Source organism: Colletes gigas, unplaced genomic scaffold, assembly GCF_013123115.1.
Source record: "Colletes gigas isolate AHSC1104 unplaced genomic scaffold, ASM1312311v1 Colletes_gigas_Sc00019, whole genome shotgun sequence".
Lineage (NCBI taxonomy): Eukaryota > Metazoa > Arthropoda > Insecta > Hymenoptera > Colletidae > Colletes > Colletes gigas.
The window spans coordinates 5,154,124-5,173,306 of record NW_025106648.1 but is presented as its reverse complement, the minus strand read 5'-3'; the positions used below and the strand labels follow the sequence as shown (position 1 = coordinate 5,173,306).

The window sequence follows — 19,183 nt, the reverse complement described above, 5'->3', positions numbered from 1 at the left end:
AATCGTACTGAAATTTCATTTCGCAATAGCGCCACAAAAATCGTTTACTTACAAAATATTGAAGTGTTGTATCATGTAAATAAAATATACACAATTATACACACACCGTATAAATAAGAATACAAAATTTCATAAATAAACAGATATGTACAATTAGCGAGTTTTAACTCTTTCTATTCCAATGATTCCATGTATACGACATCGCTAACTTTAAGCCTCGTAATTTTACATATAAACTTCTTAATAATTTCATTTGACATTTTTAACGTTTAAAAATATGATAAATAATAACTTTTGGTAACTTGACTTATTTCTGCGTACCATTAGTTGTATCTTCTTCTGTGTACCATTTAATGAACCATTAGTTGTTTCATTATAACAGTTGAAAACAAAATGTCTTCATCCGTGCATACATATGTATATGTACATATTGAAAATATTTAATTTTGATATTTGTTAATCTTTTAAACATTTTTTAACAAGTTAAATAATTTATTAAATAATAAATAAATAATAAATAATTTTTAAATAATAAATAAATAATAAATAATTTTTTAAATATTTTTTAAGAAGTTAAATAATTAAAAAATATACGTATACTATATTTTATTTTATGTTTTCTTTAAATTCACATTAGAAAGTTAATTGCGGCAAACACTATTTTCATTATATCACGAGCTAAATATTTTTCTATTTACATTATATAATATTTATATTTTTTTATATATTTTTTGTTTTAAAAAAAAATATTTTTTTTAACTAAAGTAATTCATTCAGGGCAATAAAGGCTTAATCAAAAAATTGTTAAATTATTTTCCAATCTTGTCCCTGTCTCTCATATCGTAAGTTTGTTAACTTTATCGAGGATATAATTCGAGGTCTGACTCTCCTGGAACTTGTCGCCTGTTCCCTCTTTTTTTCAACTCTGCGTTGGCGACGAAATTCACTTAGGCTTATTCTTGCGTCTATTACTTTATCATTAGCGAATTCTTCATCTGTCGATTCGGGAAATTTGTACACATCATCGTATACTAGATCGAATTTTTTTAACGAATGGTTCCAGGTTCCTCGCACAACACTCATATTAGGCGGTATTTCACTCTCTGGCCATAATCTCGAAGTTGGTCTCTTGTTACGATTATCATCTACGGGATCTGCGATTAACCATGATCAATTGTTTAGTTTTTATTGTTAATGGGATAGCAATAGGAGATGCACTGTGGTCGAAAGTATATGCACAGATAGCAATAACGAACAGAAAACTTTATTATAGAAGGCGAAATATGTACATAATGATCTGCTACGTTGTGTCTGGACGCGAACTCGCGACGATCTGAGGAACGCACGGCGTGTGCAAACCACGACGTGTGCAACGCTGAACCGTTAACGGATTCCGTCTCGTAATATACCACGAACGGTTTCCTGTGACAACAGTTTTTAATTAAGAGAATTTAAAGCCTGTAAGAAGCATTGAATCTACTAATTGTAGGGTGTCATTAAATCAATTATTTTATTAATAAAGCAATTACTAATTTAATCTTATTTTATCTTATTACACTATTTAATTTTATACCGTTTAAGAATGAAATAAATAGAAATTTTTTGGGATTTAAGAACTACTTGATTCCAAACCAAAAATGTATATTGCCCTATTGGGGTACTTAAAGCAATATACATATAATACAATTTTGGCGTGGAATAAAGTTGCTTTTTAAAATGTAATTGCTTTTCAAAAATTAGGTAGTTTCCTAATTAATTTTTGTCTAAAAACAAATAAACAAGACGTCTCTACATTATTTATTTTACTTATTTAAGCTTGGGGTGAATTTTGTTGGCGTGAGTTTAGAGGTCATTGAAGATTCCTTTCGAACTTCAATTTCATTAGATTTGATTTAGGTGAATTTCGTAATATCAATAGAAGAAAAATAATATTAGGATATTTCTGTTTACGACGAATAAAGATTGCATGATAAAAATAGTTAACTACTTTGCCTAACAATTAAATAATGACAAACGGAAGTTCTCCTGAAAGACGTGTCGAAAACACAAAATTAATTTGAACATTATGGTTAGTTACATTTCTTATTTTCCTAATTTTTAACGTTACTAAACAATAAATATGGTCGTATAATTGCATCTTTTAGAAAGCAACACAAACTAGAAATAATACAGAAATGCATAGACTCGATCGAGAGAGGTCCTCCGAGAGCTAATAAACAAATTCATAATTACCGACTCGCTTGATGATCAAATGTGAAATGATTTGTTTCATTTCTAATTCTGACGACTACACAGGGACATCGATATACAGGGTGTTCTAAAGATTCTAGAGGCCAAAATAAGACGAAAATAAAGGATATCAATTTCTTGACTGAGGGTTTGTTAAGAAGTTATTAAAAAATTAAATTAAAAAATGTCAAATCATTCTAAAAACATTATTTTCGGTTGCAGAGATCGATTACAATCATTTTTTATCATTAGACATCCCCCCGAAATTCTACGCATTTTCGAGAAAAAAATTCCTTACCGAAAATATAATTTCAGGCCAGGAAATGTCTCTCCGAAATGCGTATCTTTAAAACGTCATAACTTTTGAACAGATTGGAGGATTTTAATTTTTCAAAATGCAAACAACGCGTATTTTGGTGCAGAATATGTAGCAATTCTAAACAAATTCGACAAGTTGATCCTTAACCCCGAAAAAAGAGAAAACCCCCATAAAAAAAGTCCAAATTTCAAACAGCCATAACTCCTGGAATAGTGAATATATTTCAATGAAGCTTTTTTTTGAAGTAGAGCCCATGGGTACCCACAAAAAAGTATTAGACAACTTTTTTGTAGGGCGTCAAACAAAATTACTAAAAATGAAAAACGAATTTTTAAGAAAAATCGACAAAGGGGGTAGGTGCCTGGCGAAAAAAAAATTTCGAATCGTTCTGGAAAAATTATGTTCGATTGCGGGGCTCAATTACAATCATTTTTGGTGAATAGACATACTCCCAAAATCTTATGTACTTTCTACAAAAAAATTCAGTAAGTGGACTTTTTTGACAAAATTGAAAACTTTCAAATTGTTTTAGAAAAATTATTTTCGATTGCAGGGGTCAATTACAATTATTCTTGGTGAATAGTCATACCCTCGTAATCCTAACCATTTTCGAGAAAAAAATTCAGTAAGTGGGCAAACTTTTTGATAAAATTATTTTCGGTTGTGGGGGCCAATTACAATCATTTTTGGTCAATAAACATACCCCCAAAATCCTGCGCATTCTCGAGAAAAAAATTCAGTACGGGCGGAACTTTAAACGTTTATAACTTTTTAACGAAGCCTCCATCAACAAATTGGTATTCTTGATTTTCGTCCTATTTTGGCCTCTAGAATCTCCTATTACAATTTTTCTCAGGGGTGGCCGAACACTCTGTATACAAAATATTATGTAACTCTAACGAAAATTTGGTAAAATACTTAATTACTTACCTTTGTCATTCTTCTTACATGATTCTTCGTTTACATCTTTGACATACGGTCTCATTTCTTCAGGATGTTTTTGTACATAATCATCCCACAGAAGATTACTGGTTGTAGATGGTATTGCTACGTCCACCAACCACTGTTTGGATTTATCTTTCGGGCTTATTGCTTTCTTCTTATGTATCTTTGTCCGTGCATATATTTTTAGTACATCCTTAGATTCTGAAATTTGTATTATCGTAATTAGTAGTTTGGTACGCTTAAACACTATTTACAACCATTCAGAAAGAGATTAATAATTACTCCATAGCTGCGCTTCCTCCTCGTCGTCTGTGTCTTGAATACGCAAAAGAAGATGAGACGTATCGTTGGGTGACAGAGGTTCATAGTTTACATACCCCTCAAGTTTCTCTGGGCTCACAATTTCGTTTCGACGAGGTCGAGTGATTGGCGACTCCAGGTAATCTTCATCAACATGATGCTCTCTTCGAATCAATTCTGGAGATCGCAGATCCTTAAATAAAATATCATCCGAATTCGTATCACCTGTGGTCTGTTGTTTGACATCACTCGTCTCTAATTCTGTCACCCAGTCGCTGTCTGAATTTGTTGATGCAATTACTGCTCTTTTCCTAACATTGCGTTTCGATTTCTTTTTTAGATCTTTCCGACGTCTTTTTTGTTTCTTTTCAAGACTTGCTTCAGTCGTTGGTAGCTTTCTTTTGCGAGCCCCATCCGACGAAGAGTTCGTTTCAATCGCTGAAAGGCTTATGCTACTTAGTCTAGGATCAACTGACTTCAATGGTGTACTACAACCAGGATGCTTTTGTTTGTTCGCAATTTCACTTTTTCGTGTCTGACTGGTCGACGAAGACGACATCCTGTAAACCATGTTTTATTAGCCGGACGCAGTATTATCCAGGCAGATTTAATATCCGGAGAGATTAATACTTGAAGATATAACACATCACTGTCCTTGATATTTCTATTACAGTAACTCCCGTTTGTATGTGCCGATTTTCACATTTAATTTCGAATAATAGAATTTTTTAATTCGGTAAAATTGTAGGAAAAGGAGAACACGAACAAAAGTTTAAATTACCGTTTCTTATTTTAATACATTTTTAATTAAAATTTAGTTAAAAAAATATCTAGTTTAATAATTACATCGGTACTATAATTACACATTTTTACAATTTTTAACTCAAAATCTACTGAATCGATTTTGATTAAATAAAAGGAGGATGTTAAACAAGTGCCAAATTTGTACCCCGCCAGGCACCTAAAATAATTATAAGGCATCATTCTACAGATTCTGCACTTCAAATTGTGCACAATTGTTTATAGCAAATGTGATGGGAAAGTCGTGAAAAATGTGATTGAAGTTGACGATGCTACGAAAGACGAACCATAACTTTCTGACTTCAAATAACTATAACTTCGAAGTGAATACATGAAACGTAACAATTTCGATGCTATTTTGTAAAGAAAAGTCAATATTTATATAATATGCAAGGAAATGTTGCCCAGATTGTTGGTTAGTAACAATAAAATGCAACAAATTAAGATGATATATTAGGATGCAAATATTGCTCAAAATATGTTTAATGGTATACTGTAACTCAGTTCTAAAACGGGATGGAATGCATTCAATACGAAGAACTATTTTATATTTCATCCTCTTCTTGAGATGATGATATTTCTTCGATTAAGTATCTGTTGAGGAAGTTGGCAGGTGAATGTATGGATGTTTGATGTCGCGCAAATCCGAAGTACCATAATACTGTTGCAATATGTGAACAACACCCCACTACACTTTGGCCTATTTTACACTCACAAGTATGTTCAACAATTGCAGCAAGTCCAAATTTACTTTTAACGAACTCTAAAGACTGCAACCAAAGATGCCTCTTTTTCTTGACAAATGACTTCTGTCAATGTTCAGAAACACTTTTGAACTCTGGGTACTGCTTCACAAAGCAAATCTACTTCTGAAAAAGTGCCGTCAGCCGTGCTATTGACATTTCTGCTTCGATAGCATCTCACACAATACTAATTGTCATTGCACTTCCGGTATTTGTTTCGAGTTAACTTTGCAATTGACTTGCTACAAATAATATAGTTTCTCTTCATTTTACACTATAACGTGAACTACAATACACTACAAGAATTACATTAGGCTACAAAGTACATTACACAAATCACACTAAACTACAAAGTACACTGCATAAGCACACTACAAAAATCGTAATACAAAATGTCTTCAAAATAAAATAAAATCTCAAATCTAAAAAAATTTAGGAATCGCTTGGATAGCATGTCATATAAGATTGTGGTCCAATTCCAGACGAAAAAAAAAGTATCGTGGAAAGCCATAGTGGTGTTATCTTCTCCAGATAAACACCTCTACAAGAATGTAACGAACCAGCAGAACCATCTGAAGTATAAACACTTCAGATCGCATGATAGCAACCATATCGCATATGTTGTGAACGTCATCGTTAATGTTAAATTCGTTAAAAAATTATAATCCAAAGAAGAAGGGGATGAAATATAACAGTTTGTCATATTGAATGCATTTAATTCCATTCTAGGAAAGAGTTACAATATAGCATTAAATATATTTGGAGGAATATTTGCATCCTAATACATCATCTTAATCTCTTGCATTTTATTGTTACTAACCAACAATCTGGGCAACATTTCCTTGCATATTATATAAATATTGACTTTTCTTTACAAAATAGCATCGGAATTGTTACGTTCTATGCATTCACTTCAAAGTTATAGTCATTTGAAGTCAAAAAGTTATGATTCGTCTTTCGTAGCATCGTCAACTTCAATCACATTTTTCACTGCTTATTGCTATAAACAATTGTGCACAATTCGAAGTGCAGAATCTGTAGAATGATGTCTTATAGTTATTTTAGGTGTTTGGCGGGGTACAAATTTGGCACTTTTTTAATATCCTCCTTTATTCTGTTCCTCAGGGAAGTAATAAACAATTACAAATAAAACATAGGTCCATCCGTCAGTTTACTTCCACGCCATGAAAAGACTGTTAGAGGGATCGCGATGAAAAGAAAATATGTCTAAAGTGGACCAACTTAAAATGTTTGATTATTATCATTCCTGCTGGGAGAGAGTAGTTGTCAGGATCGTTAACCATAAAATGTACGATTTCTTATTTATACTTGCTTTCACATTAAATAATTGGAAATTAAGGTAATACATAGATTAGGGAAAATCTGACTGATTTGGATGACTTTGAAATATGTTATCGAGAACATCATTCTAACCAATTTTTTCTTATGTACATGTAACCGCAGTTAGGTTTTAATTTTCGAGATACATTTATGGACAGAATTAAGCGGACAGGTAAAGAAAATAAGTATAAATCAAAATAACTAATATGCACTTAAGTTGTATAGTATATTATACAGGGTGTCCTAGACCACCCGTCCACCCCTATTAAAATGGTGGAGAGTGATTTTAATTGAAAATTAAAAAACTTTTAGTAACTAATTCGAGTACTTTCTATCGAATGGTGATAGTTGCAATTTCCGGTACTAATCAGAAATAGGATTTTCAAACCGGAAGTCGTTTTTTTTTAATGAGACCTGGTATTTTTTATTGCATATACAAGTTGTACGCAAAAAAATGTAAAAGTTTTGTCTCTGACGTTTTTCTCGAAAATGCCTCCATTGGATGGAAAATGAATTCCAATATATGAATTCACATTTTTCAAATTAAGGGTGTAATTTTGAATAATGAATTTGCACACGTTACAGGACAAACAGTAAAGGACAATATCTTCTCTTAACTAAATGAATAAAGAACTTAACAGAAATAAACTATGGAAATAAACAAAAGAGTAACAAGGATTAATTTTGGAAATAAACAGGAAATAATTAGGTATCTAATATTGGTTCACGTAACTTGAAAAAACGAGTGTAAATGGATTTTCATAGTTTTTTACAACGTTTACGTCGGAGGCCTCTTAAATTTTCAATGATAAGTACTATGTAGTAAATGTTTTTTATAAACTTTGTCGACCGCACTTTTAGAAAAACCGTACTTTTTACTATTATACAGTAATCTAATTTATTTCGACAGTTCGCTATATAATGAAATTACGAATGTGATTTGAAAATTCTTTTCTTACTTACATTCAGCTGTTTCCTTACAAATAATCTGTTATATGCAAAGCTTACACATCAATCAAATAGTTTATTTGAGACCACTGCGTGAGAGTGAAAAGGATATTTCCAGTCTGCTTATTTTTATCCCTAGATAATCAATCAACGTTTTCGTTAAGTATACTTTATTTCAACACAAATGTAAATATTAATTTCAATTACTCACTAAATAATCTATGCATCATAAAGATGTATAATATATACAACTTAAGCGCATAATAGTTATAATACTTTGTTTAAATTTAATTCATACCTACTTTCCCTACTTGTCCACTTAATTCTGTCCGCAACTGTACTTTCAAGTAAAAAGTATAAGTTTAATACGAAGGTAGTCTCAGATTTGGATGATTTTTGGATGTTATAAAGGACATTATTTTGAACAACTGTTTCCTCTATCAAGTAGTAACAGTCTCTAGCAAGCGTATACACATGTATAACGGGTAGCCCGTGTGGTGTCGCAAACTCTGTCAATCTTGTGTTGGAGGACCAGTGCCCTGTTTACTATTTGTATCTATCCAGAGTCACAATGCTCTTCCGTCAAATACTCAAAATTCGCAAAAACATCTCATAATTAGTCAGCGCAGCACACTGACTAGCCAGTTCAAAGTACAACTTCGAGCATATTTCATTTTCCATTATCTCTGTCGTAAAGGAATTAACTTCTCCCCGTCAATTTACCATAATATACAGGGTGTTCGGCCAACCCTAGGAAAAATTTTAATGGGAGATTCTAGAGGCCAAAATAAAACGAAAATCAAGAATACCAACTTGTTGATTAAGGCTTTGTTAAAAAGTTATTAACGTTTAAAGTTGCGCCTGTAGATAGGCAACCTGAGTACAGCTGCGTGCGCACGATAGTGGTTCTCACTCAGCATAAAGAAACTCTACTTAGTGACGTATCGACAGCCTTACAGTTTTCTGAGTGAGAATCACTATCACGCGTACGCAGCTGTTTGCAGATTGCCGTTCTACAGGTGGAATTTTAAACGTTAATAACCTTTTAACGAAGCCTCAATCAACAAATTGGTATTCTTGATTTTCGTCTTATTTTGGCCTCTAGAATCTCCCATTGAAATTTTTCCCAGGGGTGGCCGAACACCCTGTATAGTGCACTTGTCTTTTTTATAGGTTTCGGAGATTTGAAGGTGAACTTTGTTTCTTTAAATAGAATACTATATTTTTTATACTAAAATAGTGTTAATCTATGTTAGCCCTAAACCTAATGATTAATGAGTAATTTCACTTTATTTCTCGACAATTTTCTTTACGTAATATCAAAATGGAGATTCAACTTTATGATTTCTGTAGAACAGTGGAAATTGTCAAGAAATAAAGTGAAATTAGTCATTAGGTATTAGGTTTAGGGCTAATACAAATCAACACTTTTCCACTCAGAATTTGATATTCTTCCATATTTTTGTATAAAAAGTATAGTATACCACTTAAAAAAACAAAGTTGGCTTTCAACGCCTTCACCAATAAAAAAAACAAATACACTATGTAGTGTACACCTTCAAACCAGGTAACTTTTTTAAGCAACGTATACTTTGGAAGTTATGGAGGTGTATAAGTTGCATAAACTACCCTGTATAAAGATGCTATCTTTGATATTTACGACAATATGGACGTGCTATGTAATTTAATAAAATTTATATTTGTATATTTGGTTAATGATAAAACTACGTGAAGCTAATATTTAAATATTTATCAAACGACAATTTAATAATATTGAAATTGTGAAAATCGTCGACGAGTCTTCGTGTTAAACTTGCAGTTAATAAAGTTTGATATGAATTTTTCATTTCCAAAAGAAGTCAACGAATAGTCGTTTCGCTTATCCGCCCTTCTACTCCTGAATTTTCTCAGTATCAGCTAATTTCTGTTGTACGTTAAAGCTAAGAGACTTCTTTCTTTACGATAAGCCTACTTACGAAACGTATAATAAAAATGGTCGATGATATCAAAGTGTAATTTGGCAAAATTCCCAATACGGATACGATTCGCGTAATTCAATCACGCGTTGTTTCATTCTAAAAATCCAACAAGGCTACAAAACGATATTCAACAATTTTAAAAGCTTGTTTCCAAAAGTGTGTACCTCTGTTATAGGACTACACGTTTTCGTTTGCATTATACACATACTCCATTAGTTTCAGATTGAATTGTTACTATTAGAATTTCATTATCTGGACACAAAAAAGTATGTACATATGTGTAAATATTAGAGATCCTTATTTCATCTATATTTAAATACACATATTACAGTACGTGGCATATTAAAGATACGTGTCGTGTGAATTATTTTATGTATGTTTGTATACACGTGTATTAATTCATGTAATTTTCAGAATATCAATATTAATTAAAACAGATCCAGAATATGACTCCACAAGTTTCGAAGTTTAAGTTTAAATATAAAACATCATTTTTATGAACAAAGTTTATTGAATTCGTTCTTTATCTTTATGTAAAAAATATTAACACATTAGTTTGTTTTATATAAAAATAAAGAACTAATTCAATAAATTTTTTTCGTATAAACAATGCTTCATTTCATTTTTGTAATTAAATTGTGGATTCATATCCTGAATCCATAAATTGATATCGATATTCTGAAAATTACATAAATTAAGATACAAATGTGAAATAATTCATGTTTGTATACACGTATGGATACATGTATGTATCATTAGATTTCGCGTTCAAAGCCGTAATTTCTAATAAATATTCGGATAATAGAACATTTGGATAATAGGGGAAAATATAGTAAAACTGCATAGTCGAATCGAACGGCATTACCTCTGTTTTTAAAGAATGTAATGTTGTCGAAATATCTTATTTTACCGAATAAGTAAATATATTTTTGAAATAAAAGATCTCATTTTCTAATTGTGCATAGTCTACTTAAATGCTTTATAAAATCTTCTTTGTCCTCTGTTCTTCTTTTGGTAACAAAAATTGAAAAGGAAAATGACTCCAGGCAAACAACTGTCGGATAGAGAAAAAGCCATGATCGAAGCTTTTCGTATTGAAGGCAGAGGATACATTTATAGTATACAGGGTGTCCCAAGCAATTGGAACAGGCTATACCTCCTAAACGGTTGGGAATAGAAAAATATGTTCTAAGTCAAAGTTAAATGGTATCAGACGATGTGTAATATGCAACTTTTGTGCATTGGTGCATCAGAAAACTGCAATTGCACCTTTTTTTTAAATGGAAACCTATATTTTTTACTACACCAGTCGATGTAGTTATGCTCTACATAACAGTACTAACATACTTATGCCCTAAACTTATTCGTTAGGAAGTTATCGAAGATAAAAGTTCTCCGAATCCATTACAATGTTTGTGCTGCCTCACAATGTTTCGCGGCTGCTAATACTAGTCACTGTAAGATTAAGATTTCCATCAGTAACTGTTTACTAGGCGTGTGGGATCGTTTGCTGTCCCAGTGTTTCGAAATTATGACATTTACGAATAGTGAAACAGTTGATATGTTCATTTTGTTTAGCAAATGCAATCAAAACGGTACCGAGGCCGCCAGGCTGTATCGAGAAACGTATCCTAATCGGCAACAGCCCTCGCGTTCGTATTTTTATAAACTGGAGTTCAATTTGCGTCAATACGGGTCTTTCCACAAACCAAAACGCGACGTGCCCAAACCAGTCGTTAAAGATGAAGGTAGTGTGACAGTAATGCTGGCGAACGTCGAATTAAATCCACATGCGTCCGTGAGAGATCTGGCTAGAGAATGTGGAATTTCAAAATCCTCGGTTCAACGCATTCTAAGAACACAGAACTTTTATCCTTATCGGTTTTCCGTTGGGCATACATTGCAGCCTGGGGACGAAATCCGAAGAATGTTGTTGATATTTCTTACGGCGTATTCAGGAAAATGAAAATTTTGTATTTCAAATTCTGTGGACAGACGAGGCGACATTTACAAACAATGGGCTGTTCAATCGATAGAATGAACATACATGGTCCGTTGTAAATCCACGTATCAGAAGGAACACTGACAATCAAATACGGTACAGTGTAAATGTTTGGTGTGGAATTTTTGACAAATGGATTATCGGTCCACATTTCTTTAACGGAACACTGACTGGTCAGAGGTACCTAAACTTTTTGGAATCTGACCTACCAGTTTTCTTCTACGATTCAGAGATTCCTCTAAGTGTACGGCAAAACATGAGGTACTTTCAACAAGAAATATCCAAAATTACGGAAAGGGACATCAGGAACGCACTGCGCAACATCAAGAAACGGACGGAAAGATGCTTGGACTGCAATGGAAGACCGTTCGAACACTTGTTGTAACGGAAGTACTCCGGAACGCTTGCTGAGAGACCGAAATAATTTGGAGAACTTTTATCTTCGATAACATCCTAACGAATAAGTTTAGGGCATAAGTATGTTAGTACTTTTATGTAGAGCATAAGAAACTACAACGACTGGTGCAGTCAAAAATGTAGGTTTCCATTTAAAAAAAAAGTGCAGTTGCATTTTTCTGATGCACCAATGCACAAAAGTGCATGAAATTAGTTGCATATTACGCATCGTCTGATATCATTTAACTTTGACTTATAACATATTTTTCTATTCCCAACCGTTTAGGAGGTATAGCCTGTTCCAGTTGCGTGGGGCACTCTGTATACAAACAATAAACAACCGCCGAGATCTTACACTCCGGGACAAAAAGATAGCACACTTCCAAATTATTGTAATTTCTGTTTATTAAACATTACAAATTCAGCTTTTTGTATGCATATATTTCAGACTGCCCTTGTTGATACATATGAATGAAATGAAACGAACCCTCCGTAATCTATCTATTTTTATTTAAAGAAATACAATTATTGACAAGATATAGAGGGACAAAATGATAGCACACTTAACGAAAAACTTGAAGCATAAAATAATTAATGAATATAAATGAATGCTTAATATTTTGTAGAACCTCATTTACATCTAATAATTTCAATCAATCTGTTTGGTCAAGATTTATACAATTGTTTAATATTTTTTGGCTAATATTCTACCACTCGCCCAAAATGCAGTTTTACTAAACAAACAAATTTACCAAAATTTTGTTTAAAGAGAGCAACTGCTAGTCGAGGCAAAAAAAAATATTTTTAACGTAGAATCATGTTGATAATTTAAACATTTCTTTATGCGAGTTTAATTTCTATCATTTATCGTGGGTGCTGAAGTATTCTTTCTTCGATGATAAATTTTTGTTGTCATAAAATTTTGAACTATTGTTCAAGTCTATGCTTAGTAAATTGGAAAGAAACTCGCGATATCGAATGCTTGCAAAAGATTGATTTTATTTTATTATAAATATTTTTTCATTTTTTAATGTCCTGAATCTCAACCAAGTTTCACAGTTCATATTTTTGTTAGAACTTCTTAACAAAGCATTTATGGATTTTCTGTTGTATAACATTTTAGTCTTAGTTTTACTTGTAGAATACACTGCTGAAGTGCGTACAGAAAAATGCGAAACACCATGTATGTACAGAGAAAAGTTGTTTAAAATTATGTCTCTGATAACATACTCCAACATTATACGAATCGGGTTTTCGTTAGACAGAGACAACTGAAAGAAAACTAAATAAACTATCGGCAGAAATGATTTTAACGCGAGTGAAGTCACGTTTAAACACATTTAACACATTCTTATGTTGTTATTTTTTATTCTTTAATTACGAGTGTATCTCATAAAGGACCCCGCACAGATCTTATGGAAAATGGTCCCCGGTTAAATTAGCTGAACTTTTGATATGATGTAGTTCATTATGTCTTGATGAAAAGTTCCAAGCCCAAGCTCGTAAATAGAACAGTTTCTGAGATACAGGGGATCACAAGTCAATAATAGTGCGCCTTATTCTAGACTACCACGTTTGAACATATTTGAGTGTAAGAAGCACTGTTGTACACTGCCCATTTATTTGACCCCTTAAAACTCGATAGTAGTACTGTGGACCCTTAAATATTACCCCTTTAAAAGGTAAAAAATGGTTCTCTTTCTCAATGTACAAACATGAAGCACCGTCGATATTAGCATTACCCAGTGTATACCACGAAGAGGTTGCTCGATCGGATTTTGCACATCATGTGGCCCTGAAAAGGGCCGTTTTTATAGTTCTCTCTATTCGGCCATAAGAATTTCAACATTCATATTATCTTGATGCCCTCTATTAGCGGCATCTCTGGTTGTATTTAGAAGATTGCCATCCAAATATTTGGCATGCCTTTGATGACGAGCAAATCCTAAAAACCTTGAAACACTTGCAATATGTGCGCATGTACCCAATGTTTAGGCAACAGATTGACAGGTGCAGTAGTAACCATTTATTACTTCCTCTTCTAGTTCCAGTTCATTTTCAGGAATGTGTAAAATAAGAACTTGATGTTTGGTACAATTCCGAAATTGTGAATAAACTTTTAGTCTTCTAAGGCTGTTATCTACCAACGAAGTGTCAATCTGTAATTCATCGTCATCATCTTTTTGCAGCAGAGGGTCAGGAGGTCAAGGAGTAATATTTAAGGGTCCACAGTACTACTATTGAGTTTTAAGTGGCCAAATAAATGGACAGTGTACAACAGTGCTTTTTACACTCAAATATGCTCAAACGTGGTAGTCTAGAATAAGGTGCACTATTATTGACTTTTAATCCCCTGTATCTCGGAAACTGTTCAATTTACGAGCTTGGGCCCATTGGAACTTTTCATCAAGACATAATGAACTACATCATATCAAAAGTTCAGCTAATTTAACCGAGGGCCATTTTCCATAAGATCTGTGCGGGATCCTTTGTTTCATCGAGCGATACATGCGAAAGGAAGCCAAAGCTCAAGATAAAAATCTCTGCATGTCTCTTTTCGAGTGAACTCGAAAAGGATTTTTAGTTGCGATTTTACCACTTGAAAGCGAGAATTACTGTATGTCCAACTCCTGATTGATGTATTTATCGTTAATTAAGTTGCATCAATATCGATTAATATCATTAACGAGACACGGAACCTCCATGTAAGCTCCGATATTTTAACACTTACCTACTTTCTATTGGCGTCGATACAGCAACGAATTTAGAGTTTCAGAAGACTATTCCCTTCGGTTCCTTACCGAATACTGACGAATAATAACAGCCGTCTTTGAAATTCAACCGGTAAACATACTGAGCAATGAATGTTTCGATACTTAAGGTCAGTCTAGGGGAATACATTTTTTGTTTGGGCGAAGTGGTAACATATTTAAGTTACAAATAGCATTTGCATGCAGAGATTCCTTCCTTTCCAAATTACATTCCTGGTGTGAAATAATAGAAAAACAATTATGAACATGACGGAAGTAAATATTTTTGATGCTTTGTATTATTATAACATAAATTACAAAAAGATAAGTGATAAACTCCACTCTTCTAGAGTCTTTTACTTACGCATCTTTTGTCGTTATTAGGATAATTGTGTCGTGGAAAAAAGACAGGGTCCGCCATTTTCAGAAACATTTACCTAAGACGTGTTGTCTCTGACGTTATCAAATAAATTTTTCGCTGGATAATTCGTCAATGCGTATCGATATCCATCGATTTCTATGAAAAGTGAATAATAACGTTTGCATGATCCCGACGATAAAAAATATGTTGTTGTGTGCTCGTCAATTTTTTTTGCAATAGTTTTTGCCAGTTTTTAAAGATGAGTCAAATGATTATGAAATTATTTGAATAGATTTCATTCCAAATTTTGTTAATTCTCACATGATGGATCCTAATGAGAGCATACAGATAAAAATGGTTGAAGATATAAATTTTAGTTTGAATGAAATTTACAAATAATTATTAATTAAACAACAAAAATATGGATTCATTGCAATACGCTGACAGTAACATTTCTTTCAAACATTTGAAACATGCAAAATAAACTAGTCAAACTAGCAAGATTTATTCATCCGAGATTATTATGGATCATTAGTATGGTTGTTAATTTTAAAAAAATGATCTTGAAAAAAAAACATAATCAAAATATATTTAGCTTTGAACCAAACAAATTTGTCCTGACATACTTTTTCGTACTATTAAAAATACCGAAAATATTAGGATGTGCAAGATAGAAGGAACACCCTATACAGGGTGTTTGATAACCCCTAGGAAAAATTGTAATGGGAGATTCTAGAGGCACAAATAGGACGAAAATAAAGGATACTAATTTGTTGAATGAGGCTTCATTAAAAAGTTATTAAAACATTAAATTAAAAAATTTCAAATCATTCTGAAAAAATTATTTTTGGTTGTGGAGCTCAATTACAATCATTTTTGGTGAATACATATACCCCTGAAATCCAACCGACTTTCGAGAAAAAAATTCGAATAGGTACTGAAATTTTTAGACGAAATTAAAAAATTTCAAATCATACTAAAAAAATTATATTCAGTTACAGCAGTCAATTATAAGCATTTTTGGTGAATATACATAACTCGAATTCCTACGCACTGTCGAGAAAAAAAATTCCTTACCGAAAATCTAATGTGAGGCCAGAAATGTTTCCCTGAAATTTCATGCGAATCTTTGAAAAGTCATAACTCCTGAACGGATTGGAGAATTTTAATTTTTCAAAATGCAAACAACGCGTATTTTAGTGGAGGATATGTAGAAATTCTAACAATATTGAAAAAGTTGTTCCTTGACACCGTGAAGTGACAAAAACCCTAAAAAATCTAGTCCAATTTTCAAATGGCCATAACTCCTACAATAGTAAAGATATCTCATTGAAATTTTTTTCTGAAGCAGAGCCCATGGGTACCTACAAAAAAGTATTAGACAACTTTTCTGTAGAACGTCAAACAAATTTATTAAAAATGAAAAACAAATTTTTAAGAAAAACCGACAGTGTGCAAGTAGGTTTCCAAATTTTTCGGCGAGAGAAAAGTTTCAAATCGGTCTGGGAAAATTATTTTTGGTTGCGGGGATCAAATATAACAATTTTTGGTGAATTCATATACCCCCGAAATACTACCCTCTTTCTAGAAAAAAATTCGGGAATGAATGAAATTTTTCGACAAATTGAAAAAATTTCAAATCGTTCTGGAAAAATTATTTTCGATTGCGGGGGTCAATTACAATAATTTTTCGTGAATAGACCTACCCCCGAAATCCTACCCACGTTCTACAAAAAAATTCAGTACGGACGGAACTTTAAACGTTAATAACTTCCTAACGAACTCTCCATCAACAAATTAGTATTCTTGATTTTCGTCTTATCTTGATCTCTAGAATCTCTCATTAAAATTTCTCGGAAGGGTGGTCGGACATCTTGTATAGGGCGCCACGCAACCCTAAAGTTGGCCCTACACTACTACAGTCGACCCTGTATAATGGGACATAAAATAAACAAATATTTCTCATTTGATCTAACTACTAATAAATTACACTTGATCAAACAAGTCTCTAAAATTGAATCCAATTATACGTTTATTTAATTTATAAGTATTTCTTGTAGTATCATTGTATAATATTACTCGAAAATTACACGAACTTTTAAATGATGTTCAAAGTTCGTTACAGTGGTTGAAAGAAATTTACCGTAAAAGAAAATTTAGTATGAAATGAGTTGATATCGAAATGCTTTAGAAAGCTAGCTGGCCATCAGAAAGGTTAGAAATCATAGCTCCGCGTTGATACGGCACTGGCCTCCAAAGGTGCCTATAGTATCCAAGCTTCTCGGCACACCGTCAGTGCACGCTGGCTCATCGCGCCGGTTGGTTTGTCTTGTTGGGTGTATCGGTTTTAAATTTGACAGCTAACGTTGCAGATCTTCGAATATCGTCTCGTTTCGCCTCTTTCGGTTCACGTTTCCTGCGAACATTCTCCGAATTATACCGTTCCGATCGATCGTGTCGCGTATCGTTCGTGTCAGCGATTACTGTTCGCGAAATTGTACAGGTTAACGACCAAAAATCGAAGGACAGTTGAGAAAATGCCAGCGGACGCAGAATTGAGTGATCTGCTTAGCAGGCGACGAAGAATCAACGAAGAGCTCGAAGAAGGGAAAGACGTGAAAAAGCAATACAAATTCGTGAACGTTTACACCGAGTTCCACGAGTTATCCCGCCGCGAGATCAAGCAGTACGAACAAACCTTCAACAGGTGAGGACTAAACCTTCCGTTTCTTTCTTCGTTTCTCTTACCTGCCCACGATTTTACCGGCACAAACCTGGAAAAATGTTGTCCTTCGTTGTCATTCGGAATAAACGTTCCTCACAATGGATCCGCGATCTATTTTTCTTCGTCCAAAGGACACCGTTTTCTGTACGAGGCTTTGTGTGTACAAATATTCGAGTGTCGTTCGATTTATCGTTTCAAGACCGATTAGACCCTAGTGTTTCTGTCGACGATGGTTAGGCATATTTTTAATGCATCGATCTTCGAAATGCAGTACACTTTCACTATTTACCGATCCAAACGGATATTTTACTCATTGTCAGCGACATTGGTGTATTTCTTGAGATATTAATCGTAGCGGACAACGTCAGGTTAGCAGTGAAACAATAAACATTTGTATGTCAGTAATAAATTACTAGATCCACTATATCCTTACCAGAATTTTCTAAAAACAGAATTTCTATTCGTTTTTACTCGATTATATATTTTTTTCATATATTGTTTGATATTTTATCGTAACCTATCTATTTCGAAGTTTCACAAGAATGAACCTTCGGTACAATAATTTCCATATACGTCATGCATTCAAATAAAGAAGTATTTTAAAAAATATTGGATGCAATTCTTTTTACGAAACCCCGTTTTCGAAAGAAATACATTTACACGTACAAAACGAAATTAAATAAAATCATTGAGAATACGTAACGATAAAATATGAAGTATTTTATATTCAACAAGATACAAATCGTCCATTTTATTTTTGTGTTCCGCTCAAAAAAATATATCGTTTGAATAAAATTTTGCCTATCTGGACGGCGAGGAAACTCGTTCGAAGGACAAGGAAATCGAAAGTATACGTATGTATACATCGGAACTCCTGTCGAGTCGCTCGCGAATTTCCTGCTTTGTTTACGTTTAGGCTCGAGTCTATTTACTCTCTTTACGAGCAGATCGTGTTTCTCTAGTTGGTCAGTTTTTCTACGTATGAAAATACACGAAATTACATCACGCAACGAATCAGTTCAGATGAAGTTTCAACTTGAAACATAATATGCCTGCAATTTTCTACTCCCGTGATATGTAATGCTTAACTATACTATGTCGCAGTCTAGTATAATCAACATAATGAGTTCCTATACTATACTATGTTACGTTACTCTGTTGTATTTAACTATAATGTGATCTACCATTCACTATTATACACACATCGTTTTTGATTATAATCAACTATATTACGTTCAATGATTCCATATAGTATGTTTGATTATTACTACATTTTGTTATACAAGGTGTACGGCCACCTCTGGGAAAAATTTTAATGGGGGATTCTAGAGGCCAAAATAAGAC

At 33.1% G+C, this 19,183-nt stretch overlaps 2 protein-coding genes across 2 annotated transcripts in view; one reads left to right on the top strand and one right to left on the bottom strand.

Annotated features, from left to right (window-relative positions):
• Positions 1–804: 804 nt before the first annotated feature.
• LOC122400573 lies at positions 805–14,791 on the bottom strand. The gene is made up of 4 exons (XM_043402095.1): positions 14,735–14,791; positions 3,776–4,353; positions 3,479–3,694; positions 805–1,145 (listed from the first exon to the last, which is right to left on the bottom strand). The coding sequence occupies exons 2-4, from the start codon at positions 4,350–4,352 to the stop codon at positions 805–807; spliced, it is 1,134 nt and encodes a 377-aa protein (XP_043258030.1). The 5' UTR covers position 4,353; positions 14,735–14,791.
• Positions 14,792–17,420: 2,629 nt separating this feature from the next.
• Positions 17,421–19,183, top strand: part of LOC122400681 (EF-hand domain-containing protein D2 homolog) — a 75,642-nt gene continuing 73,879 nt past the window's right edge. Inside the window, exon 1 of the mRNA XM_043402265.1 lies at positions 17,421–17,821. Coding sequence (XP_043258200.1) covers positions 17,652–17,821 — 170 coding nt within the window. The 5' untranslated portion in view covers positions 17,421–17,651. The remainder of the gene's footprint in view (positions 17,822–19,183) is intronic.

Excerpts from the sequence above, each read along its gene's own strand:
- LOC122400573 (XM_043402095.1), bottom strand. The coding sequence starts at position 4,352 with ATGTCGTCTTCGTCGACCAGTCAGACACGAAAAAGTGAAATTGCGAAC. Across the intron at positions 3,695-3,775 it reads GGAGGAAGCGCAGCTATGGA|AATCTAAGGATGTACTAAAA; the intron begins GTAATTATTAAT and ends TACAAATTTCAG. Across the intron at positions 1,146-3,478 it reads ATGTAAGAAGAATGACAAAG|ATGATAATCGTAACAAGAGA; the intron begins GTAAGTAATTAA and ends CAGATCCCGTAG.